Source organism: Balaenoptera musculus, chromosome 1, assembly GCF_009873245.2.
Source record: "Balaenoptera musculus isolate JJ_BM4_2016_0621 chromosome 1, mBalMus1.pri.v3, whole genome shotgun sequence".
NCBI classification, from domain to species: Eukaryota; Metazoa; Chordata; class Mammalia; order Artiodactyla; family Balaenopteridae; genus Balaenoptera; species Balaenoptera musculus.
Genome location: NC_045785.1, coordinates 12,404,497 through 12,429,891, shown reverse-complemented (window position 1 = coordinate 12,429,891; position 25,395 = coordinate 12,404,497). Strand labels below are relative to the sequence as shown.

At 54.8% G+C, this 25,395-nt stretch overlaps 3 protein-coding genes across 5 annotated transcripts in view; all 3 read left to right on the top strand.

Moving 5' to 3' along the window:
- The first annotated feature begins 1,835 nt into the window (after positions 1-1,835).
- CPLANE2 (ciliogenesis and planar polarity effector 2) lies at positions 1,836-10,750 on the top strand. Of its 2 annotated transcripts, none has more exons than XM_036842789.1 (6): positions 1,836-1,885; positions 6,447-6,569; positions 7,902-8,054; positions 8,659-8,783; positions 9,085-9,221; positions 9,461-10,750. In XM_036842789.1, exons 2-6 carry the CDS (start codon positions 6,458-6,460, stop codon positions 9,708-9,710), a joined length of 777 nt encoding a protein of 258 aa, XP_036698684.1. In that variant the 5' UTR covers positions 1,836-1,885; positions 6,447-6,457; the 3' UTR covers positions 9,711-10,750. The 2 variants fall into 2 exon arrangements, with proteins under 2 accessions (XP_036698684.1, XP_036698674.1); XM_036842779.1 differs by lacking the exon at positions 1,836-1,885 and adding an exon at positions 5,723-6,066.
- A 1,696-nt stretch (positions 10,751-12,446) lies between these two features.
- The window catches only part of LOC118881734 (anoctamin-7-like), a 15,998-nt gene continuing 3,049 nt past the window's right edge, over positions 12,447-25,395 (top strand). Inside the window, 19 exon segments of the mRNA XM_036826918.1 lie at positions 12,447-12,468; positions 13,318-13,494; positions 14,294-14,410; positions 14,918-15,045; positions 15,682-15,803; positions 16,598-16,652; positions 16,731-16,841; positions 17,624-17,791; positions 19,994-20,131; positions 20,241-20,339; positions 20,469-20,566; positions 20,685-20,743; positions 21,022-21,088; positions 22,859-22,995; positions 23,077-23,195; positions 23,198-23,281; positions 23,538-23,639; positions 24,001-24,090; positions 24,595-24,726. Of these exon segments, the coding sequence (XP_036682813.1) occupies positions 12,447-12,468; positions 13,318-13,494; positions 14,294-14,410; positions 14,918-15,045; positions 15,682-15,803; positions 16,598-16,652; positions 16,731-16,841; positions 17,624-17,791; positions 19,994-20,131; positions 20,241-20,339; positions 20,469-20,566; positions 20,685-20,743; positions 21,022-21,088; positions 22,859-22,995; positions 23,077-23,195; positions 23,198-23,281; positions 23,538-23,639; positions 24,001-24,090; positions 24,595-24,726 (2,025 nt within the window).
- ARHGEF19 (Rho guanine nucleotide exchange factor 19) overlaps positions 23,195-25,395 on the top strand; it is a 17,901-nt gene continuing 15,700 nt past the window's right edge. Inside the window, exons 1-4 of one of the 2 annotated variants that reach the window (XM_036834018.1) lie at positions 23,195-23,295; positions 23,527-23,683; positions 24,001-24,090; positions 24,595-24,726. The gene's annotated coding sequence lies outside the window, so the exon portion shown is untranslated. Of the gene's footprint in view, positions 23,296-23,526; positions 23,684-23,925; positions 24,091-24,594; positions 24,727-25,395 lie in introns of those variants that run through there. The other variant, XM_036833995.1, reaches the window with a different exon arrangement.

Here is a 25,395-nt window from a genome sequence, read left to right as displayed (position 1 = left end):
AGAAGGAGAGGAGTCAGATGAAGTGCTTGGGATCCACAAGAGCCAAGGATGAGAGGGATTCTGGCAAGTGCTGGAGGAAGGAAAGAAAAGGGTCTTCCAGTAGAGGGAACAGCCTGTGCGAAGGCACAGAGACCCGGGTGTGACTGGCCCCTCCAGAGCCTCGAGGTCAGTGTGACTGGAGTGGAGAGAACTGGAGAATGAATTGGAGATGGGGGACGAGAGGCAGAGCCCAGGAATGGGTGCCCGGACCCAGACAGTGGCAGCCGACGAGAGATTAGAAACAGAGAGGGAGAAACATCAGCCTCTGGTGGCCAGCAGGATCTGGAGGTGGAGGAGGAGGTGTCTGGCCAGCGTGGATTCCTGCATTAAGCAGATATATGGTACCCACTGTAAGGGGCACTTCCAGGCCCTGCCCCTGCCCTGTGGAATTTACATTTCAGTGGCGGGTCAGGAGAAGGGACAGACAAATGTGTAAACAACTAAGCAAGATTATTCCAGATGAATACTATGAAGAAAATTAAAATGGGATGTGACAGAATGTGATGGGGTTGGGCTAATCAGAGCGTCCTTTCTGAGGTGACATTTCAGCTGAGACGCGAATGTAAGAAACAGCAGCCATGTGAAGATGGGGGGAAGAGAATTCCATGCAGAGAGAACAACGGGAAGAAAGGCCCTGAGGTTGGTGTGAACTTGACAAGTTCAAGGAGGAGAAGCAAGGCCAGTGTGGCTGGAGTGTTGAGTAGGGGCAGAGTGCACAGGTGGGCCTTGGAGGCCATGGTGAGGGAGGGGTGTGGACAGCAGGTGCAGTGGGAGGCTGTTAGAGGGTTTTAAGCAGGCGATTGACCCAAGGCTGTCCAGGTCAAGGACACCAGCCTTGCCACCAAGCACAAGCCTGTCACATCCCAGCCTAAAAAGAACTCCCTGGGGATGATTTGGCAGCTCCAGCCCCAAATCCTGTATTTAAAGGTAATCTGGACATTTTCAATCTGCCGACTAGAATCCTCTCTACCCTACTGCCCTGCTTACCAGTCTCCACCAGAATGTGGAATACACAAGGGCAAGGCTTGTATCTCTTTCACTGTTGTCTTCCCAGTGTCTGGCCTGGCACCCAGAGTGCTCATAAATATTTGAGAAATACATGTCCTCCTCCACTCGTGCCTGGAATGTTTGCCCTGCTTCCTAACTGGTCCTTCAAGCCATTCTTCATGTTGTAGCCATAGCCAGGCAATCAGTCAACACATTTTTATTAAGTTTTTACTATATTTCAGACATATTCTAAGTAATAGGGATTATTATGGGCTGAATTATGTCTCCCCCACCCTAGAAAAAGTTCATATGTTGAAATTCTAACCGCCAGTACCTCAGAATGTGATATTTAGAAATAAGTTCTTTCTCTTTTGGCCACACGGCATGCAGGATCTTAGTCCCCCAACCAGGGATCAAACCCCCACCCCCTGCAGTAAAACGGCAGAGTCTTAACCACTGGGCTGCCAGAGAAGTCCTGGAGATAAGGTCTTTACTGAGGTGATGAAAATAAAATGAGATCATTAAGGGTGGGCCCTAAACCAGTAGGATTGGTGTCATTATAAGAAGAGGAAATTGGACAAGGACTTAACACGAGGGAAGGCGATGTGAAGACACCGGGAGAAGATGGTCACTGACAAGCCAAAGAGAGAGGCCTGGAATGGATCCTTCCCTCTCAGCCCTCCAAGGCAGGGGTCCCCAACCCCCAGGCCACGGACCGGTACCGGTCCATGGCCTGTTAGGAACCGGGCTGCACAGCAGGAGGTGAGCGGCGGGCGAGCGAGCGAAGCTTCATCTGTATTTACAGCCGCTCCCCATCGCTCGCATTTCCGCCTGAGCTCCACCTTCTGTCAGCATTATGGTGAGTTGTATAATTACTTCATTATATATTACAACATAATAGAAATAAAGTGCACAATAAATGTAATGTGCTTGAATCATCCTGAAACCATCCCCTCCTCCCACCGTCCGTGGAAAAATTGTCTTCCATGAAACTGGTCCCTGGTGCCAGAATGGTTGGGGACCACTGTGCCAAGGAACTGACCCTGCCAACACCTTGATCACAGATATTTAACCTCCAGAACTGAGAAAATACATTTCTGTTATTTAAGCCACCCAGTCTGTGGTACTTTGTTACTGCAGCTCTAGGAAATTAATACAGGGATATAACAGAACAAAAAGACAAGGCACCTATCCTAGCTTATGTCCTAGGTGAGGGAGACAGACAATACGTTTTAAAATTTCAGGATCAAGAAAGGACGATGTGAAAGTGAGCCAGGGGTCTGGGGGCATATCCTTGAGTGTAGGGGAGGAAGGCTTCTGTGCAGGAGACCTGAGCAAGGGAGCAGTCATCCATGTGAGGCACTGGGGTGGTGCAGAGGGCTCCCGGGGGTGGGATGCAACGCAGAGGCCCTAAGTGGGAACAGGAAAAGGCCAGAGTCGCTGGAGTGCAGTAGGCCAGGGGAAGAGGTTGGCAGTTGAAATGAAAGCGAGAGGTGGTCAGGGGCCAGTCACGGAAGGCCTGGAAGGCATGGAGTCTGGATTTTATTCTGAGCGCAGTGAAAACTACTGGAAGACTTACTCATGGGTGTGATAGTAGTGGATTTATGTTGCAAAAAGATCACTCTGGTGCCTGTGTGGTGTCCCCGAGGGCAATCAGGGAAGCCCTGAAGGCAGCAGCTATAGCATCCGAGCAAGAGATGGAAACATGAAGCCGATGGTGTCCCTTCTCCACTTACACTCCCTGGGCGTCCCACCCGCCCCCACCCCTGCCCGCCAGGTCCTCAGGTTTCTGTGTGTGTCTGCCCGCCTGGGCCACCTGCATCCCTGCCTTGACAGATCTTCCTCTCGAAGCCTTGTGGAGTCTTGTCCAGGAGGTGCTCAATCTGGGGAGAAGGCCAAACCATGAAAAAACGAGTGGATTAATCAGAAGGTTCTACACTAGAAGGGCCTTTAGATAGATGGCCCACCCGTTTCACTTGAGACCCAAAGAGGAGATCCTTATGGGGACACACAACTTAGTGGTCAAAGAGGCACAGGAGAGAGGAACTCACTAGACCATGTTCACAGCATCCTTCTGAAACACAATTCCAACCACCCCACTTCCAGGCTGCAACCCCCGACTGGCTTCCTGTCCCGAGCAGTGGTGACCGTGTTCAGTGAGGTCTTTGGGCCTTGTTTCAGACTGAACTGCATCACCCCCACCGCGTGTTAAAGCCTTAACCCCCAATGCGACTTATTTGGAAGTGGGGCCTTTAAGGAGGTAATTAAGGTAAAATGAGGTCATAAGTGTGGGGCCTTAACCCAATATTACTGGTGTCCTTATGAAAAGAGGAGGAGACACCAAGAGTGTGTATGAACAGAGAAAAGGCCTTGTGAGGCCGGAGCTGCCTGCAAACCAGGAAGAAATTCTTCACCAGAAACCAGCCCTGCTGGCACCTTGATTTTGGACTTCCAGCTGCCAGAACTGTGAGAAGACACTTTCTGTTGTTTACACCACCCCGTCTGTGGTGCCCAAGCCGACTGTTGCAGAGCCCAGCTTCTGAACTGCCCAGTGCTCTTGTTAAATGTTCAGGCTCACAGACCCATCCGACCCCCTGAAGCAGAACCTCTGGGGGTCGGGGCACGAGAATCCATGTTTTGAACAGCCTCCTGATGTTCACTGAAGTGTCTTCTCCATGAGCTCCTGAGGGCAGTGAAGACTGATTCCCCCAACCCTCTGGCCACTAGCTCATCTGACCACCAGCCTCCTTCTCTGTGCCCAAGAGGACTTCACACCTTACCTGGCCTCCAGGTTAACTAGTAAGCTCACTCTGTCGAGTTGCTCCCTTTCCTCACACTCTCCCTAAGCCCTCCACAAGCCAAGCCCGGACAGGGCTGGATGTGAAGTCTGGAAACCCAGAGATAAATCAGATCTGAGGCCTGTGACTGAGGCACTCGGGGTCCACGGTGAGAACTCCACACAGCTGTGATTAACCCCAACTCTGGCAGATGCGCTAGGAACTGCAGGAAGGGGAACTGAGTGACCTGGGAGTACAGGCAATGGTTTCAAGCTGCAGAATCCTGTAGGAATGGTTATTAATTTGTTGTATTTCTGCCTAGCTGCAGTGCAAGCAAGTTGCGGGCAAGTGCCCTGTCCCCTCTACCCCCCTGGGGACTCATAATGGACCTCAATGATTTGTGGGTTCATGGCCCTCTGGCTGCTTTCAGCTTTACTAGGAATGGCCCTCCTGGTGGCTGGGGTCAAAGTTTTAAAAACACAAGACCCAATCTGGCAGAACAGAGACATCCTTCAGAGTCCAGGAACCCTAGGTTCTGAGCCTAGTTTTCCCACTGACCACCTGTATGGCGTGACTTCAGACAATCCCGTTGTCTCTGAGTTTCCTCATCTGTAAAAGAAAAGAAGGATGATAATATTTACTCCACAAGTTTGTTTATAGAAGTAAACAAGCTAACCTCGGTAAAGCCCCCACTGTCTGGCACTTAGTTGGCCTTCAATAAAAAACTTATAGAGGGCTTCCCTGGTGGTGCAGTGGTTGAGAATCCGCCTGCTAATGCAGGGGACACGGGTTCGAGCCCTGGTCTGGGAGGATCCCACATGCTGCGGAGCAACTAGGCCTGTGAGCCACAACTACGGAGCCTGTGCGTCTGGAGCCTGTGCTCCGCAACGGGAGAGGCCACGACAGTGGGAGGCCCGTGCACCGCGATGAAGAGTGGCCTCCGCTCGCCGCAACTAGAGAAAGCCCTCGCACAGAAACGAAAACCCAACACAGCCAAAAATAAATAAATTAATTAATTAAAACAAAACAAACCAACAAAAAACTTACAGAGGACTTCCCTGGTGGCAGAGTGGTTAACAATCCGCCTGCCAATGCAGGCGTGCAGCCCACGAGCCACAACTACTGAGAGCGCGTGCCTAGAGCTGCAACAAGAGAAGCCACCGCACTGAGAAGCCTGCACACTGCAACGAAGAGTAGCTCTTGCTTGCCGCAACTAGAGAAACCCTGCGTGCAGCAACGAAGACCCAACGCAGCCAAAAAAAAAAGACAGTGTAATAGACAACCTGTCAGTAATGACCCACTTTGCGTCCTATCCAACTAATGGGCATTTACTGAGCACCCATCTTCTGGGTAACAGGCCTGATGCCCAGTGTTGGAAATCTTCAGGGTAACAGGCCTGGTGCCCAGTGTTGGAACGGTGGAGAAGGGCTCATGGCCTCAGTGCTGAAATGTCAGCTCCAGGAGGGCAGGGACTTCTTGTTGCCATTGTATTCCCAGCAGCTGGAACAGTCCAGGCATACAGTAGGCGCTCAGTTATTATTTGTTGAATGAGTGACATCAATCAATCAATCAATCAATGAGTGACTGGAGAGCCTCTGACTCATTTTTAAGACCTTGAGCAAGTCCGTTGACATCTCTCAGCAGCTTTTTCCCCATCTGTGAAGCCAGTGGTGTTTAATTCATATCGAGTTCCTGCCGAGCAGGAATAAGTAACAACAATAATAAGTAAACTTATTGAGCACTGCTATGGACCAGGCAGTGTTGTAAAGAACCCTAGGAGGTAATAGTATTTTACCTCCACTTTATGGAAGAGGAAACTGAGGAGCAAAGAGGCACGGAAGGCTCCTGGAGAAGGGGGATTTGATCAAGTTTTGGAGGAAAGACTGGGGCTGGGACTGAGCAATGTGAAGAGGATCCATGGCCCAGAGGGCAAGTCCCTGTCCAGGGTGTCTCTGAGCCGGAGTGGCTGCACACATAGGAGAGACCAAACCTACGTGGAACCCGGCAGCCCAACCCCGCCCCCCGCGTCTCCATGACAACAGCCTCCGCACATGCGCCTCAAGCACCAGCGCCTGGGCTGGCGGCTTGAGCCGAAGCCGGACGCAAGCAGGGCGGAAGCTGACCCCGCGTGCTGGGCGGCGGGAGCTCTGGGCGGGCTTTTAAAGGGGCGGTCTCCACCCGGGCCCATTCGCCCGCGGGGACTGCTGATGGTGAGGGCTGGGTGGGCCTGGGAGTCAGGATCCAGGAGGCAGAGGAGAAGCAGGTCTGTGTGACTCCCCGCCCCCCGGAGGAGACAAGGGAGCTAGGGACTGTGTAAATGCCCTCTGGGGCAATAATGGGATGGCTGTCCCCCAGGGAGCAATACGGAGGAGAAAGGACTATGGAATTGCACCTTCTGGGTGATAAGACGGGGACGGGGGTGTGTAACCCCTCAGGATGTTGAAAGGGAGCTTGGATTCCAAAAATGTTAGTCGTAATAATGAGAAGGGTGGGACTCCATAATTGCTCCATCCTCCAAGGAGGGAGCTGGGGCTCCAGGGTAGAGTCCGAGGGCAGGTTAAGAGGCCTCACAGGTACAGCTTGGAACAGTTACCCTCTCCCATCCCCTACTCTCAGCATTCTACCATCTCCCCTCCCCGTCAGGTGGCCCAGCCATGGCCAGACTACCCGCCCCAGGCTCAGTGATTGTCCCAGACTGGCACGAGACCGCCGAGGGCAAGGAGTACCTGGCCTGCATCCTGCGCAAGAACCGACGGCGGGTGTTTGGTAAGTGCCCCCCTCCCCCAGCCTGTCACCTGCCACTCCCTGGGGAGAATAGTGTCCCCTGTGGTGGGGGGCCTGGAGCAGAGAAGCAGGGCAGTGAGGGCCTGCTCCACTGCACTCCTCAACCTTGGGGACCCCAGAAGCCCTATCCTGGGGTCCCCACCCCCAAACCTCCTTAGAGTTAATTCTGTCATCAGAGCCATGGAAACAGCCAAAACCCTGCCAGGAACCACTATCACCAGAGAGGCTGTTGATTGAGGCCTCACCTGGTGGCAGGCCCTCTGCTGGGCACTTTATACAATGGACTCCAATTTAACCTTCTCAACAGCACGTTGCAGACTTGTCCAAGATCCCCTAGTGAGTAGAGACAAGCCTCTTCCATATCCTGCTGTCTCCAGGATAAGACACTCATGTTCCCCAGGGTGAAGTTAACTCACCCAGGCAAGGTCAGCTGACAGGCCAGCAGAGGGGCCTGGCATCGGCTGCAGGAGTCCAGCTCTGGCCAGGAGAGACAAAACACCAGAAGGCTTAAGACCAGAGAGTGACAGGCAACCCACAATTTAGGATTTTGAGGTCCTACGCCTATAGATGGATCATAGTTTAGACTTTATTTTTTGCAAGTTTTAAATTAAAAACATTCAGGGCGGTCCAGTGGTTAGGACACGGCGCTTTCACTTCTGTGGGCCTGAGTTCAGTCTCTGGTCAGGGAACTAAGATCCCACACGCTGCACGGTGGGACCAAAAAAAAAAAAAAAGAATAAATAAATAAATAAGTAAACATTCATAAATATCTCAACTGTATTGATTCTAAGGAGTTTATGTTAATTAAGGATACTTTTGCTGATATTTCTCCACTGAGGAGAGAATTAGGAAAAACCTTTCTTTTACCTGTGGGAAATCTAGGATATGTGATAGTATTAATAAAAACCATATCAGGGAATTCCCTGGTGGTCCAGTGGTTAGGACTCAGTGCTTTCACCGCCGGGTCCTGGGTTGGATCCCTGGTCGGAGGGGCGGGGATCTAAGATCCCGCAAGCCGCGTGGTGCGGCAAAAAATAAAATAAAATAATAAAAATCATCTCATGCATCAAACTTTTTTTGAAAAATGGTGTTATTTGGAGTAGGCACTGGCCCAGTTCACAGAGCACAGGTGTTCCCAGCAGAGCTTCTCCTCCGGGGATGCTGCTTGTATCCCAGGCCTCTGTCATGAGTGCTGTATAGGGAATGGTTGGTTGGCACTGAAAAAGCCCTGAGAGATGAGGTTGTACACCCAAGGTATGATGGGGCAAGTGCACGTTGACTCCCTGACCCCACCTGGATCCCTCCTTGCCCCAGGGCTGCTCGAGCGACCAGTGCTGCCCCCGCCTGTGGCCATTGACACCGCCAGCTACAAGATCTTTGTGTCTGGGAAGAGTGGTGTGGGCAAGACAGCGCTGGTGGCCAAGCTGGCTGGCCTGGAGGTGCCCGTGGTGCACCACGAGACCACTGGTGAGTCCCTCCTAGGAGGCCTTCCCTGGGGTGGAGAAAAGACTTGCCCTGGACCACATAAGCTAGGATTTGTAACCAGCCTTACCGTTTGCTCTGCAACCTTGGAAAGTCACTTCACCTCTCTGAACCTACATTGGCTCCTTTGTCCAAAAGGGATAATAGTACCAACCCCTTGGGGTTGTGGTGGGGTTGGTACTAGCGATAGTGGTGGTAACATGCCTAGCATTGAGCTGGCACAAGGTAGGTGCTCAGAAAACACTGATCTTCCTTTCTTGTTTCCTTCCACTGGATGCTGATTGACCATCATGTTGCAATATCTGAGAGTATTCCGGGACCTTTGGCTTCCCCAGTGCACAAGAAGGAAACTACTTTGTCATGGCTAGGGCTAGGGCTGCCTCTCCCTGGTAGACTGGAGGCTCCTCTGGGGCAGGGCAGTTTCCCCCATAGGACTGAGAGTTCTCCCATGTCAGGGACTATGCCTCCCCCATCAGACTGAGGACCCATTAAGGTAGGGACATATCTCTTCTTCCTGTTCCTCCTGGGCCCCCTACTCCTCTCCACCTCCACCTCTCCCGTGCTGAGTGACTGACCCCTGCCTCCCCAGGCATCCAGACCACCGTGGTATTTTGGCCGGCCAAGCTGCAGGCCAGCGACCGTGTTGTCATGTTCCGCTTTGAGTTCTGGGACTGCGGGGAGTCTGCGCTCAAAAAGTTCGATCACATGCTGCCGGTGAGCAGGAAGGTGGGCCTGGGTGGGTCCAGGAGGGGCTGGTTGCCTGAGGTGGGCTTCTGAGCACAGGCGTCTGAGCCTGGCCTGCCTGGTCTGCATGAGCCCGAAGTGGGCATGAATGGACTGAGGATGCTGCCCGGGCTGGGAGAGCTCTGCCCTGGGACCAGCCACTCCCTGCTCTGGGCCGCAGCTTCCCAGTCTGTGAAAGGAGGGATGGTGCTGAGACTTCTCAGGGCCCTGCAGCCGACAGGTTCTGGTTACAAGCCTCGCATCAGCCTCTCATCAGCCTCTCTATCCCCAGGCTTGCCAGGAGAAAACAGATGCTTTCCTCTTCCTCTTCTCCTTCACTGACCGTGCCTCCTTTGAAGACCTCCCTGGACAGCTGGCCCGAGTAGCAGGCGAGGCCCCTGGTGTGGTCAGGCTGGTCATCGGCTCCAAGTATCCTTTGGGTGGCCCCTAGGACTGTCAGAGGCCACACTTGGCAAGGCACGGAGCAAGGGTGTCAGGCAGCCTGCCTCTGCCCAGCTATGGGGTCCAGCCCCATGGGCTTTATCTTAAAGGCTGCAACAGGGCCTCCCCCAGACCCTGGGTGTGGGGGGCAAGGGAGGAGGGAGAAGGCTGGGTTTGATGGGGTGGTAAGCAGAGGCGCCCGGACAGGCTCCTTGACCCTCCTCCAGATTTGACCAGTATATGCACACGGACGTGCCTGAGCGTGACCTCACAGCCTTCCGGCAGGCCTGGGAGCTGCCCCTCCTGCGGGTGAAGAGTGTGCCAGGGCGACGGCTGGCAGATGGACGCACGCTGGATGGGCGGGCTGGGCTGGCCGACATTGCCCACGTGCTCAACGGCCTGGCAGAGCAGTTGTGGCACCAGGACCAGGTGGCAGCTGGCCTGCTCCCCAACCCCCCAGAGGACCCCCCCAGCTGAGGGGTGGTGGCATGATGAGTGGGCACTCCCGACCCTCAGGTGACCCAGAGCAGGACCCCAGGGCCTAAGGCTGGGACAGGAATATTGATCTCATCCCGAGGACTAGCCAGAGGGTCCTAGTCAGGGAGAATGGTGGCCTGAGAAGGCTCCCGCCCCCAGAGCACTTTCCTTGTGGAATTCTTGGCAGTGAGGTGGGGCACAAGGCTCGGTAGGGCAGCCGTCTGAGGGCGTCTGGCTGTCCTCTGGCCTCCTCCCTCTGCCCTAGGAGTCTGGGTTTCTGGAAACTGAGGAACTGTATGCACAAGGCCTGAGGGCTCAAGCATCTCCCCAGCCTCCCCCTGCCCTTCCCCCTTCTGCAGCAACCGTGGAGTGTGATTGGGGAGAGGGGGTGCCTCAGCTGGGCCCTGGACCTCAAGTGACTTCAGTCAGAGCCTGTACGTGTTAGTTGAGGTAACACCATCTGCTGTACCAGGTAAACCCTGAACTCTCAGTGGCTTAACTTAAGAGAAGTTTTTTTCTTTCTATGTCTCACCTCAGGTGGAGGTGAAGGTGGGTGTGGAGGCTCTGCTCTATACACTGATTCAGAGACCCAGGCTCTGACATCTTCCATGAGTTTCTTCCCAGTTTGTCCTGGGGCATCAACATCCAGTCAGCAGACGGGATGAGTGCGGGTGGAAGGTCCCCCAGCAGGTTTCTACAGACCTGGCCTAGGACGGTGTGCCTCATTTCTGCCCACATTCCATTGGCCAGCACCTAGTCACATGGTCACACAGAGCAGTGGGGGAGGTTGGGAAATGTAGTCCACCTGTGTGTCCAGGAGGCAAGCACCTCACTCTGGAATTCCTTTTTTTGACCATGAAGCTGTCAAGCTATGCTTAGGACAGGGGCCCTGCCAGCCTGGGGGAACCAGAAAGTATCACTGGGCAGGGACTGGGCCAGGTGGGGGGGGTCAGGGCATGAGCTGGCAGGGGGCCAGCAAGGACAGGAGAAGGAAGGTGAGTGACCTTGTGCCCTTGCCCCATCAGCCAGACACTAGTGAATGTGGGCCGCATTTATACTTTGTATAATAAATGTATAATAAATTATACATTTATTTATAAAGCCAGCCTTTATACTTTCTTTCCCTCCCCAGTGACACCCTCTCCAGCCCCATAGATGGACCCCTGGGCAGAGAGCCGGCCTGAGTCTGACCCAGCTGGAAGGGCCCTGGATGCCCAGGTCAGCCAGCTGACCCTCAGAGCCCCCTCTCGAGAAAGCAGCTCTGAACACTCCACACTCATGCGCATTATCATGTGCCCACACACACCAGTACTTGCCCTAAAATGCTGCCCCGCTTCTCCCTCCTGGCACACACAGGAGGCTCCTGCGTGCTCTCCCTGGCTTACACTCGTACGCTTACTGATGGCCTGCATGGCACTGCTTGTCAGTCTGTCCACCATGTGCACTCACTGCCTGTAGGTTTGTCAACCTTTCCAGGGCCTAAAGCATTGATTTTAGCCCCTTCTTACCCCCAACTCAGGTTCAGAGCTGAGACCTGAGCTTAGCCCATGTCCCAGAGGAGGAATGTTGCTGGGCAGGACCCAAGCCTTACAGCCTGCACAGCCCACCGGCCGACTCCTGCTCCCGGGCCACAGAGTGTCCCACTGCTGCCTTCAGCTCTGCTTTGGCCCATTTCCCTCTGTTCTTAGCTCCAGTAGACCTTACCCACCAGGCAGAGCAAGGCAGGACCCAGCAAAGGTGGCCTCTGGGCTGGAATGTGACCTTCCAGCTATGGATACCTGTGTGTGTTGTGGGCACCAGCTACCCCACATCCCAGCCAGTTATCTCAGGCCTTAAAGCTTCAGCATCCTTCTTGGGCACCAGCTCAGCCAAGAGCCAGAGGTTGCTCTGGAGAAATAACCTAGATCCTCCCCACAGCAGAGCAGGGCACTGGTTGGCACTGGTTAGCACTGCTCCAGTCAGAGAATCGACCCCTCACCCACTTTCACCCCAAACCAAGAGGTAAACAATTCCCTTCTCCCTGAGTAAGAACAAAGTGGGGACCACAACGGTGCTAAGGCTTGGAGCCGGCCACCTGCCATCCCAGCGCTGCTTTCTCAGCCCCTCAGAGCCCAGGCCCAGTGCCACTTTAGTATTTCATAGGCTACCCCCTTAGAGGCCTCCACAGAAGTGCAGAGAACTGGAAGCCCGAGGGAGGAGGGAGCTGCAGAGCCATAATTCTCCTAATAGCTGGTGGCTCTCCCCGCAGAGTGGACTCTGGGTGGGGTCGTGGAGAGCGAATGAGAAGAGAATGTGTGTGTGTGCGTGTGCGCGCGCGCACACACACACACACACACACACACACACACGGACTCAGGCCGGCTTTTTGGGCCTGGCACCTGAGCAGTCCACAGGGCTCTGCACTGGGGGGCCCACACCTGGTTTAATGCTCTGCTGTTGCCATCTTGAAATCCTTAATAGTTTTTCAATAGTTTTCCACTGGACACCACCAATCACGTGGTAGGTCCTGCACAGGAGAGGGTCCAGACTCCAGATAAAGTTCCTCTCTCAGGGCCTTGGAGGCAGAGGCCATTCTGTGGTGTGTCCGGAGGCCACCGGAAGTCGGGGAGTTGGCTTCTCCCCATTTTGGTGCCAGAAATTCCACTATTAGGTTAAGCCTCACAACAGCTCAAAGGCAAATACCCTGCTGCTCCCTCTGTGGGCCCTGGGGCTACCTGGAGGGAAGGGGTGGTGACTATGCCCCCAGGCTGGGTCAGGGGTGAGCCCTGACTTAGAGGGGATCCTTGGGAAGAGGGTAGCCATGTTTGCTCCTCCGGGCCCTGGAGCCCACAGACTTCAGGGCTCTAGAGGGAAGCTGGTGGGAGGAGGGACTAGCTTCTCCAGGGGTGGGGGTGTGTATGTGCTGCAGCCCAGCCCTGGTGCTGTTTGTCAGGACATCCCAGACCCCTCTTCTTCCCTCCCCAAGCCCCTTTCCTACAGAGGGGGAGTGCTATGGACCGAACGGTTGTGTCCTCCCCAGATGGGTACACTGAAATCCTAGTCTGCAGTGTGATGGTATTAGGGGCCTGTGGGAGCAGATTCGGTCATGGGGACAGAGCCCTCATGAATGGGATTAGTGCTATAATAAGAGAGACCCCACAGAGCTCCCTAGCCCCTTCCATCTGAGGACACAGAGGAAAAGTGCTGGCTCTGAACAAGGAAGAGGGCCCTCTCCAGAACTGGACAGTGGTGACGACTTGATCTTGGACTCCCAGCCTCCAGAGCCATGCGAAATAAATTTCTGTTGTTCATAAGCTACCCGGTTTGTGGTTTTTTGTTGTAGCAGTCCAATGGACTAAGATAGGGAGGCTGAGGCCAGAGAGGGTCAGGCGTTTCTCCAAGGTTGCAGAGCCATGGAGCAGCCCTGATGCTCTTAGCCTTCCATGCTCCTCTCCCCTGGATTGTCCCTTCCCCTCATCCCCCAATGGTGTCTTCTGGGTCCAGCCCCTCACAGGATCCCACCTGGTCTTGCTTTTCCAACCAGAAGCCTGGGGCTGCCTGTAGGAGGGGAAATACGGTACTGGTGCCTCGCTCCCTCCTCCCTCTCCTGTTCCTCTCCTTCCCCCAGCCTTCCCAGGCCACAGTGAGCTGGTAAGTGAAGCTCCTGCCTGCTGCCAGCCACCAGCCAAGCCTGGCCTTGTGGACAACAAGGAGAACCCCAGGCAAGTTGCCTGCTCCCAGGATGAGGAAGGGGATGCAGGAGCCAGATCTGCAAAGGCTGCTGGGCAGGCCTCCAGAGCCCTGGGTGAGTCCAGAATGGGGGTGGGACTCCCTGGTGCTGCCCTGGATCTCCTTACTCCCAGGGCAGCCTGGTGCCAGACATGACACCACCCCCAGCCTCCACCCCGTGCCATGAAACAGACTTGGGGGAGCAGTGCCCAGAGGGTGGCATGGGGCTCAGGGCCCAAGACAAGTCAGAGCTGTGTGGAGGCAAATCCCCAGAGGCCCAAGCTGGGAGTAAGGGGGTGGGGGGCCCCTCCCTCCCTGTGACCTCAGACCTAGAGGCTGGGCCAGTGGGGGCGAGGTGAAGTGGGGAGAGTTGGTATTCAATTCTATTCTAGAAAGAAGGGGTGTTTCCTGGGAGCAAAGGGGACCGACTGAGGCTTGGGACCGTGGTCCAGAAGGAAGGTGAAGAACTGTGACTTTGGATTGTTCACTTTAATTCCTTTGTGTCATCTGTAAAATGGAGATAACAAGAGCACCCACTCATTTCTTTTGAGTTGTAACAAGTAAATGCGTGTAAAATATTTAGTACTGGGCCAGGCACTGAATTAAGGGCCCAGCAAATGTTGGCTACTGTCTTTGTCGCTGTTGTTATTTATGGTAGTGGTGGTGTTTCTGGGGCTGAGAGCGAGTGAAGAGGGAGAAGGGTCGCAGATCGCGCCGACAGCGCCTCCATTGTTGCACTTTATATTTAGCCAGAGGTGGGCGGGCGGGCGAGTGGGCGGAAGGAGGGGCGGCCCAGCTGGGCGGGTGGAGAAGTTCCTGGCACCTGTACCTTCGCCGGGGTCCTCTCACCGGCACTCCGGTCCTGTTGCGCCCAGGACGGCGATGGCGCCGAGGACAAGGACCAGAGGACGACCGTCTCTGCGCGTCCCGCGGCAGCATTTGTGTCCCAGACTCCGGAGGCAACTTCTTCCGCGACTGGAAAACCGAAATCGGTGAGACTGGGGCCAGACAGGACTCTTAGCCCCACTTCACCGCTTCACTCAGGCAGCCAGAGTAGCCAACCCACAGTCCCTCTCTTACAGGGAGGAAAGAGAGGTCTTACCTCCGCGAGGAATCCCGTGGCATCTCTGGTCCTTTTCTTGCAATGGGCAGTTCCTCCTTTGAGCTAAGCCCAGTCGCTCTTGCTGTGGCGCGAACTATTTCCATTTTTTAAAAAAATTTATTTATTTGGCTGTGCCGAGTCTTAGTTGTGACACGCGGACCTTCGTTGCCTCCTGCGGGATCTTTAGTTACGGCATGCGGTATCGAGCCCGGGCCCCCTGCTTTGGGAGCGCGGAGTCTTAACCACTGACCGCTAGGGAAGTCCCACGAACTATTTCCTTTAATTTGGGCTTTAGTGCGACTGATAAACCCAGCCCCCAACTCCCCACCCAGGGTGGAAGTGGGGTAGGGTGGGGCAGACCGTTCCCAACTGCCCTTCTGCCTCCGCGATGGGACAGACTTCCTGCTCGTGAGGGAGGAGAAGCTGCGACCCCCGCGGCGGGCGTGGTGGCAGCGACTCCTGCAGCGGAGCTGGCGCGATAAGTTCCAGAGGAACCTGCGCGCGGCCGGGGTGCTCCTGGAGGAGGTGAGCGCGGCGGGGACGGGCTGCGCGGGCTCAATCCCCGAGGCCGAGCGCGGGCTCCCCTAACGAGCCCTGTGACCTGCGCAAGCGACTTCAGCACCTCATCTGTAAAATGGGCTTTACCGTAGCGTCAGCCCCATAGAGGGGCTGTGATGATTAAACTGGTCAGTGTGCAAAGCGCTCAGCCCAGGGCCTGCACATTGGAGGTGCTCAATAAATGGGAACCAGCAGCCACTACTGTATGACGCCGGCCTACTCAGCGTCTATCTCCACGTTTGTAAAATGAGGGTGCTAGTTCCCCCCTCGTTTGAATTTCAAACGAGGAAACGCAAATCAAAGAGCTTTTGAAGGCGGCCAAGGGCCCGCGCGCGCGGAACGGGATCTTTCACTCCCAGGCGGGATCATGAGAGGAGGGGCTCCGGGGTCTGGTCCATCCGGAGACCCCGGCCCCCCAAGGAGTGCAGTCTCGCCAAGCGCCGCGCCCTCGCCGTGTACTTCGCCAAGCTGTGCGCCCTGGGAGCTGCTGGCGGAGGAACTGAGCCTGCGCGTGCCGCTGCAGGTGGGAGGGATGGGCAGGGGCGAGGTCAGCCCGGGGGCGGAGTCTTCCCAGGTACCGGTGACCCTGTCCTGGTCCCGCAGGCCCGACGTAACCCGGACTCGGACGGAGGGGGGAGCTACTGCGGCGCCTTCGCCTGCTGCAATCTCTGCAGCAACACGTGCCCAATAAGCAGCTGGACTTTCCGCCGCTACAAGCTGGACTTGTGAGCGGGCGAGTGGTCTCGGGTGGGCGGGGCCTCCCGCAGAGGGGAGGGGCGCCAGCCGCAGGCTTAGCCAAATCGAGGCTCCGTTGCTCCTCCTTGGTTTGCCAAGGAGACAACTCCTGCTTAACTCACTTTAGGTCTCAGGCTTGTCCTTTCCGCAGCCTGGGGTTCAGGCCGTGCCCGAGCGGCTCCCCGTCCCTGGCTCCTCTCCCCGGCTTCCCACCCGTTCAATGCCCCTCAGATGCTCACCTGGCTGCAAAACACCCAGCCCAGGCTGAGCTTTGTGGGGAGAAGGGCCTTCCGGTTTTAGCAGCTGGCACTTTTTAAAAAAAAAATAAATTTATTTATTTTACTTATTTATTTTTGACTACGTTGGGTCTTCGTTGCTGCAGGCGGGCTTTCTCTAGCTGCCGCCAGCGGGGGCTACTCTTCGTTGCGGTGCGCGGGCTTCTTATTGCGGTGGCTTCTCTTGTTGCAGAGCAGGGGCTCTAGGCACGCGGGCTTCAGTAGTTGTGGCTCGCGGGCTCAGTAGATGTGGCTTGTGGGCTCTAGAGCACAGGCTCAGTAGCTGTGGCGCACGGGCTTAGTTGCTCCGTGGCATGTTGGATCTTCCCCGGCCAGGGATCCAACCCGTGTCCCGTGCATTTGGCAGGTGGATTCTTAACCACTGTGCCACTGGGAAGTCCAGCAGGCACGTTTTATCATTGTGTCCCCAGCCTAGAGACTGCGGTCTTATCGTGTTAGGTCTCGCATTCGGCGGAGGGTTCAGCTTCTGACCCCTGCTCTGCTCACAGATTCCTGGGCAGGGCTTCCCATGACTCCTACTTCTCCAGCACCCAGAGGCACCAAGTGATGAGACAACTGCCTGGGGAGGGTCCAGCTGGGACCTTACGGGGGCGGAGTTGATGCCAGAATTCTTTCTGGCAGGTGGCAGAGATCCTGGCCCGAACAATCTATGGGAAACAGAAACGTGCAGAGATGGGCATGGCCCGTCTGCTGACCGAGCGAGTCTACACTGCAGCCTTCCCACTGCGTGAGGTAGAGATGACACAAACCCAGCTTTCTTCCACTGCAGGGGCATCAGGAGAAAATTCTGGGACTTCCCGGCAGCCCTCCCGCCTTTCCTCTCCCTGGGGCCCCTGTGATCTGCCCGGGTACCAGGTGCCTGGTGCAGACCTCAACCCTCGACAATTGCTCTATTCATACTGGGCCTGCTGAGGGTGCTGGCACAAGTACCAGCCCCTGCACCACATACAGGAGGACTTTGGGGACAAGGTAGCTATCTACTTTGCCTGGTTGGTGCATCTGGTGTTGGGGGTGAGGGCTGGGAGCTGGGGTTGAGTACAGAGATGGGGGCTCATGAGCATTCTGTCTCCCCGCATTCTGTCACCTACACAGCCTGGCTGCTGACTGCTGCTCTTGTGGGTACCCTGGTCTTTACCTCTGGCCTAGTTACCATGGGCACAAATGTACCAGCGTGAGTGACTGGGAGTGCTGGGGGGATGAGCTGCATGGGCTGGGTGAGCTGGCTGGTTGAGGATAGACCCTCCCAGGATGGGGTACTCTTTGCTCATAGGGAGGAGATCTGTGCGAGCAGGAGTTCCTTCCTCATGTGCTCACCCTGTGCCACATGGAATATTTGTGCCACATGGAATGGATACTTGTGCCACATGGAATATTTCCAAGATCTGCCCCATGGCCAAAGTGAGCCAGGGAAGAGAGCAAGGGAATGGGTAGGTGTTTGGGACCCAGCACCTTGGGCCTAGCTGCTGGGAAGGCAGTGTGCCCTCTGCAGTGTGTCCTCTCTCCCTCCTTTGCAGCTGGGCTATCTCTTTGACCATCTGGGAACTGTGTTCTTTAGCATCTTCTTGTCCTTCTGGGCCATGGCCTTCCTGGAGCACTGGGAGCACAAGAGTACCACCTTGGCCCACCACTGGGACTACAGTGACTTCCAGGAAGAGGAGTTGACACCCAGCTCAGCCCTCCAGGCCCAGAACTCTGCTTCCCGCAGTTCTCAGAGGCCATAAGGCATGCTGGGAACAGCTCAGACTCTGGAATCCAGCATCCCAGGATCCAAATCTGGCTCTTCCCTACAATTTTCCTGGGTCACTTTTCCACCCTCCCCTGACACCAGGATGATAAAAGGTTTGGTGAGGTTAAATACTAGAGGCATTTAGAGGCTCAAAGAGAAACTCTTCCTGAAACAGGGAAGAAGGAGAGAAGCGTTCCACTCACCTACCCATCTAGCCATCCACCTGTCCATCCAAACATCTAATCATTGATCCTGAATCTGTTTGCTTTTCTCCATCTCCACTGCCACCCTCACTTTCCCCACCCCCTAGCCCCAGTCCAAACCACAGTTCTCTCTTACCTGAAACCCCGCAGTAGCCTCCCAATATATCTCTCTGCTCTTATGTTTGCCCCCATTCAATCCATTCCCAGCTGCCAGGGCAATCTTTTGAAGATACAAATCACATCCTGAATTATCCTACTCAAAGCGTTCTAGTGGGTTCTCATAGGCACTTGGAAAACTATCCAAGCCCCTCACAGCAGCCCACAACCCTGTGTGATCTGGCTTCTGCCTAGTTCTCCTCCACTAGCTCCACTGGTTCCTTGCTGTTCCTTGAATAGGACAGGGTTATTTCCACCCCAGAGCCTTGGCAATGGCTGTTCTCTGCTAGAATCTTCTTCTTCCAGACTTTATATGGCCTACTTTTTGTCATTCATATCTTGACTTAAATGTCACCCTTTTAAAGAGGACTTTCTTGGGAATTCCCTGATGGCCAGTGGTTAGGACTCCGCTCTCTCACTGCCAAGGGCCTGGGTTCAATCCCTGGTCGGGGAACTAAAATCCTACAAGCTGCAAGGGGGTGGCCAAAATAAATAAATAAAAAAAATAAAGAGGGCTTCCTTGATCACCCAATCTAAAGAAGCTCCCTATCACTGTTTTAATCTCATCACAGCATTTATCACTACATTTTCTTGTTTATTGTTTTTTGTCTGTCCTCTGCCGCTAGAACGTGAGCTCCAGAGACCTTGTGTGTGATGTTGCTGTCTCCCTAGGGCCCAGAACAGCCCCTAGCATATAGAAAGTGCTCATTAAACATTTGATGGGTGAATCTATGAATCACAAATCTATCTCTCCACCTATCCATCTGTCCAAATATCCATAATGTAATCCATCCAACAGTTAGGATTGACAAGAAGATAGAAACCAGACTAGTTATTTCAACAGAGAGGATTTATTATAAGGTATTGATTGGTTAAACAGGTTCTGGAGGACTGAAAAAGCAGGAAGGAAAAACTGAAGTAACAACGTCATTGTGAATGGCATCTCTTAGAGCAGTGAATTATACAACTCATGTGACTCAAAGAGTGGCCCTGCCTCTGCACACAGTCTCCTCCCCAACCGCTGCAATGCTTCCCCTTCATTTTCCCCTTACTTAGCACCTGTTTATCTTTTAGGTCCCAGCTAAAATGTCATTTCCTCTGAGTGACCATCCCTGAAGACCAGTTTTCCTTCATAGGAGTTATTCACAAGTACATATTTGTATTCATTTATCTAATGTCCGTCTCCCCAACTAGACTGTAAACTCTGTTAGGACTTAGATTTTGTCCAGTTTGTTCATCATGTCATATCCAGTATCTACTGCAGAGTGTATGTGGTCAGTTAGTAGTTATTGAATAACTAATACATTATCTACTCATCCACCCATCCATCCATCTACCCATCCATCTTCATGTCCATCACCCATCCAACCACACCCTCATGTCCTCCTCCACCTAGCCATCCATCCATACATACATCCATGTGCCCATCTACCCACACATCTGTGCACTCACTTATAGAGATTTGCCTGTCTAGTTTGCCCACCCACCTGTCTACCAACTGCCACCCGTCCTTCAGACTATCTAGCCCTCTCCCACATGTGCATCCATTTGTTGTTTACTTCTCTGTCTACTCACCCGCCAATCCATCCATCCATCTATCCATCCATCCATCCACAGGCTCTTAGCCAGGCCCTAGGGAAAAAAGGCCCTGCAGAAACAAAAATGAATCAGACCTCATTCCTGCATTTCCAGAGCTCCCTGTGCAAACAGGAAAAGGCAGGAGGCTTCCCCCACCCCAGGGTCATGACACCCAGACCCTTGGGCCCTGGGATGCACATTTCTGTTGCCCCCTCTGATAGGAGTGCCCACATCCAGAGTTTGCTGCCCTGGCCCCACAGATGGCCCAGAACCCAGTGACAGGCCTGAAGGAGCCCTACTTCCCACCCCACACCCTTCTTCCCTGCCTACTCACCAGCTCTGCAGCCATCCTCATCATGGTGAGGGGGCGTTGGGCCCTTGCTCTGGAAGGACTGTGCCCTGCAGGGTGGGCTGGTGCCCTGGTGGACCTGCCTTCCAGCTCTGACAGCTCTCCCTGCTGGCCCCCAGCTCTGTGTGGCGATGATTTTCCTGGTGTCTGTCATCATTTACTGCGGCATCATCAGCATTGCAATGTTCCACACGGCCAACTCTGTGCTCATGACCCAAGTGAGTGCCCCGTGGAGCAATGGAGGGTAGGACCACTGTTCCAGACTCTGGGCACAACGGGGGCATCCTCAATTTCCTTCTGCCTCTCCACGTGGCTGGGCTCAAGGTGATGGCCATCACTCTGCCTAGGCTGGTAACATTGCCAACATCAGCAGCACTGTGCTCTACCTGGTACTGATCCTCCTCCTGGGCCAGGTCTATACCTCACTGGTTGAGCAGCTCACCAGGTGGGATGAGTAAGAGCAGGGGATCGCAGGGATGTCCTGGCATCACTTGGGAGCTGTGAGCCCTGAGGCAGGGCTCCCTGCATCTCAGAGCCTGCAGCTCCCACCTTGGTGTCCCCAGCCTGCTCAGCCATCCTCAGACGAAGGTGGCCAGGGGGGCATGGTCGGCCTTAGGGGAAGGTGGATTGGGGACAGAAGCATATGAGTTGACCCAATGGGCTGGGCCTGCCCCCTTACACTCAATAAAACTCTGACCAGCTCTGCCTTTTGCCCAGAGATGCACAGAGCCCAGACCCTCCATGAAGATGCCTTCACTTTTAAAGTCTTCATCCTCCAGTTTGTCAATTTCTACTCCTCTCCTTTCTTTTTTTGTTGTTTTTGGCCATGCCACACAGCATGCGGGATCTTCCCCAACCAGGGATAGAACCCATGCCCCCTGCACTGGGAGTGCAGAGTCTTAACCACTGGACCGCCAGGGAAGTCCATCTACTCCTCTCCCTTCTTTGTGGCATTCTTCAAAGGCAGGTGAGGACTCCCCCCCGCACCAAGGCTGTCGACTCTCAAATGATTTGCCAGCAGAGTGGCAGCATCCTTGAGCCTCTAGATTTGTCTCTACCAAGGTCTTGACCTTGAAGTTGGTCCTTGATTTCCCTGGACTTCAATTTTTTTTTTTAATATTTATTTATTTATTTATTTAGGTTGTGCTGGGTCTTAGTTGTGGCAAGCAGGCTCCTTAGTTGTGGCTCGCGGGCTCCTTAGTTGTGGCATGTGAACTCTTAGTTGCGGCATGCATGTGGGATCTAGTTCCCTGACCAGGGATTGAACCTGGGCCCTCTGCATTGGGAGCATGGAGTCTTAACTGCTGCCCCACCAAGGAAATCCCTGGGCTTCAATTTTCTCAACTGTAATATACCAATGCATCATTGGGTAAATGTGAAACTCTAACACCTGCATTCATTCATTCACTCAACCTCCCATTGCTGAAATTTGGCTTCAACACCATCTTTGTGGTAGCCTTTCCACTGAGCAGTCTGGACTGGATGCTAGGGACACAGAAATGAACCAGAGCTGGGCCTTCCCTCTAGGAGCTTCCAGTTTTTAACAAGGATGGGTCAGGAGTCCTCAAGGGCTAGACTCCCAGGAGGTGGTGTTAATGTGTAATTGCCATTGTCATTTAGCAGGAATGGGAGGGAGAATCACCAAAAGAACCACCCCTCCCCCCACCAGCAGCATGACTCCCTCTTCCTGGGCCAGAAATACCCAACTGACTTCTCATGGGTTGAGCAGTAGATACGGGCCATGGTCCCAACAGGCCTTGGGAACATAGCCTAGTTGGGGGTGGTGGGACAAGGCCTCCCAGCAGCCCGGTCACCAGAGTTATCTCTCAGTGGGTGGGCGGGGAGAGAGGTCAGCCTCAGCATGGAGTTTAGCTGTGGCCTGGCTCCAGAAGGGGAGGGCACATTGCCAACAGATGCGGTGGGCCTACAGGTTTGTGGGATACCCTGGTGAGCATGGCAGGCTGCTTGGCATGAGGAACGAGGACGTGAGTATCCTTAGAGGGCCAGCTCTTGAGGGACGGTGGGGGTCATCACACCCTCAGGTTTGGCAGGGCAGGATCTGCCTCTGCGGCCTCCAAGGAATAGGGGGCCAGCCCCTAAGCCCTGAGTAAGGTGCTGTGTGTCTGCCAATCACAGCGAGCCTGGAGGCTGCCTTCTTGAGCTTGCTCAACAGCTCTTCATCATCACAGTGAGCAAACAGCTGGTCAGCAACGTGCAGGAGTTCATTGTGCTGTGCGTGCAGGGGATGATCTGGGGGTTGGGCCTAGTCAGGCTGGGGCAGGGGGCCTTTATGATGGCAAAGCAGAAGCCGCGCCCCCCCCATGGGGGTCAGGACCCCAGAACATAAGTCCTAGTTCTGCCTCCTGTAAGCTCTGGCTTTGCTTCTCTCTAAGCCTCAGTTTGCTCACCTGTACAATGGGGACAATAATACCTCTCCAAAAGAGTTGAGTGGATAAAATGATACGCTGAACAGGAAAGAGGAGGGCTTTCTATTAGCATTTTAGATCAGGGAAGGGCTTTCAGAGACCGAGAATGGCCATGTAGGAAGCCCAGAGTTTAAGAGCCCTGGACTCTGGAGTCTAACAAACAGGACTTGAGCTCTGGTTGCACCATTTACAACTTGGGGAGCCTTGGGCCAGGTCTCTGAGTCTCCATTTCCTCATCTGTAAAGTGTGAATAATCATGGTGTCTATCTTTAAGGGAGTGGGAGGATAGACATGGTGTTGTCTGGTCCCAGGAAGCTGAAGACCTGGCGGCAGAAGAGACACCTGGCCGGGCTGCAGGACACCCAGATCAGGCAGGAGCAGCGGCGCTGGGAGCAGGACTATGAGCTCATTGAGTTCAAGGGCCAGTTTGATGAATTCCTGGAGATGGGTGAGCAGTGGCCCAGCAGGGTTCCTGGGGGCCTGGCCCAGCAGGGGAGGTGACCCCAGGCCCGACACTCCCCAACTCCAGTGCTGCGGTCTAGGTTCATCACCATCTTCGTGGCAGCCTTCCCACCGGCACCCCTGTTTGCTCTGCTCAGCAACTGGGTGGAGATCCGACCGGACACCCAGAAGTTCTGTGAGAGTACTGGCGGCTGGTGGCTGAGCGGACCCAGGGCATTGGGATCTGGCTGGTCCTGCTTGAAGCCATTGCCTACCTTTCTGTCATCGTGAATGTGAGGAGAGGGGGGTAAGGAGGGAAATACAGGGTCAGAGGGGGAAATGAAGATCAGAGACTGGGAGGAGGCTCGGGAATAGGGAAATGGGGGCTGAGGCTGGAAATCAGGGTGAGAGATTGGGAAATAGGGGCAGAAGGCTAGAATCCTCGGGCACAGGCTCCTGCCTGCGGGAGTGGGACGTGACCTGGGCGGCATGAGTTAGGAGACTGGGCCCTGAAAGGCGGGACGGCCTTCCTGTGAAGCCCCCTTGCAGGCTTTCCTCATCGCCTTCACCTCGGACTTCCTGCCACGTCTCCTGTACCAGTAAGAACACCACAGCCAGCTGCGTGGCTACGTCAACTTCATGCTGGCGCCCGCACCCCCTGCTTACCTTGCCTAGGGCAACCACACGCCCTGAAGGTGGGAGAACCACCGGCCGGGGCTGAGCGCGGTGGGGCGGGGCCTGCTTGGGAGGGGCGGGGCCTTGAGCCTGCGGACCCGCTGGGCCTGGCTGGGGGCGGGGTGCTGAATCTGGAGGCGGGGCAGTGAGCTTGTGGGAGGGGTGGGGCGGGGCCTAACTGGGAGGGCAGGAAGCTGAGTCTAGGGGGCGGGCTAGAGGGCAGAGCTGGCTGAGGGTACTGCTAACCTGTCAGGGCCAGGCTCTAGGGTGGGGAGGGGTGGGAGTGCCGGTCGCGGAGTCGAGAACCTCGCGGGACTCCGCGCCCTCCTCAACCCAGGGACAGGGCTTTCGCGACGCTCAGAGGAATCTCACCCTCTTCTACTGGAAGCTGCTGGCTGTGCGTCTGGGCTTCATCATCGCCTTCGAGGTAGGCTCAGCCATCTGTGCGTCGGACAGACCCGGGTCCAAGTACAGGCTGTGCGGCTGACTGGCTGTAATGGGGTATATTACAGAATAGGATCTACTTCATAGGGTCGCTATGAAGATTCAGTGGCAAGTACTTGCACAGCATAGTGAGTGCTCAGTGAATTAATGTCACGACTACTAATATCATTATCTCTTGGCAACAGCCCTGGAGCTCCTTCCAGCTTTGCTCAAGATCCTTTTTCCCTAGCTCTGATTCTAACAGGGTCCCTAGTGTTAAGGGGTTCGAATTATACCTCTGTGTCTTTGGGCAAATGACAACCTCTTTATGCTTCGGTTTCTTTACAGGTAAAACAGGAGAAGTAATTTACTCACCTCCTAGAGTTGTTGTGAGGATTAACTGAATGAATACCCAGAAACCCTCAGAATAGTGCCTTGCACTTAGTAAACGCTCGGCAGATTAAGATTGCTAAAGCAGTCCTTCTCTTTGGCCCCTCCTTCTCCCCAGCACGTGGTGTTCTTCCTGGGCCTCATCGCCTGGCTCGTGCCCGACGTGCCAGCCGCCCTGGCTACCAAGATAAAGCGCGAGCGCTACCTGGCCAACCAGGCGCTGGAGGACAACAGGGAGGCGCTACTTTCGGTTAGCGCTGCCCACGGACCCTGGCCCCACCCCCTGACCACGCCTCTCTGCCTGCCCCCAGGCCTATGCTCAGCTTTCTTGCCCCGCCCTCTTGTTTGGCCTCGCCCAGGGGGAGGATTGTCCGCTTGCCCTCAAATTTTCGCCTGGCTCCCTCTTCATCCAGCTTCGCGCACGCCACGCCCCTTCTTTTACACTGTTTCCACCACTGTCGCTTCTGCTCTGGAGGGCCCTCCTGCTCAGCCTGACCTAGCCTTGCTTTCCGTCCACTGCAGCAAGGGCGCTGTCCCCAGAGCCCAGGACGCAGGGTCGAGTGAGGAGAGACTGCCCTTCCAAGACCCTAGTTCCCCCAGGATCCTCCCTCCTTTGGGGTCCTCTGCTTCCAGCTAGGGGTCTGGGCAGTACCTTGGCCAGCGGCCTCAAGGTCGGCCCTGGAGTTGGGATGAGTGGGCTAGGGTTCTGTGAAGACTCCTAGTCCTGCATTGCCACCCTCTTCATGTTTCCAGTGTCCCGCTCTATGTGCAACGCCGACAATAAACCTCTCTGCGCCCCAGCGTGCCACCTCTCCACGGACACCTGGTCCCCAACCACTCTGTGCAGTGTCTCCTCATTATGTGACTGTGCTCTGGGGGGAGAAGTGGATATGAAGGAGTGAAGGGACCTAACCTCCCT

Excerpts from the sequence above, each read along its gene's own strand:
- CPLANE2 (XM_036842789.1), top strand. The coding sequence starts at position 6,458 with ATGGCCAGACTACCCGCCCCAGGCTCAGTGATTGTCCCAGACTGGCAC. Across the intron at positions 8,055-8,658 it reads GGTGCACCACGAGACCACTG|GCATCCAGACCACCGTGGTA; the intron begins GTGAGTCCCTCC and ends CTGCCTCCCCAG. Across the intron at positions 8,784-9,084 it reads AGTTCGATCACATGCTGCCG|GCTTGCCAGGAGAAAACAGA; the intron begins GTGAGCAGGAAG and ends CTCTATCCCCAG.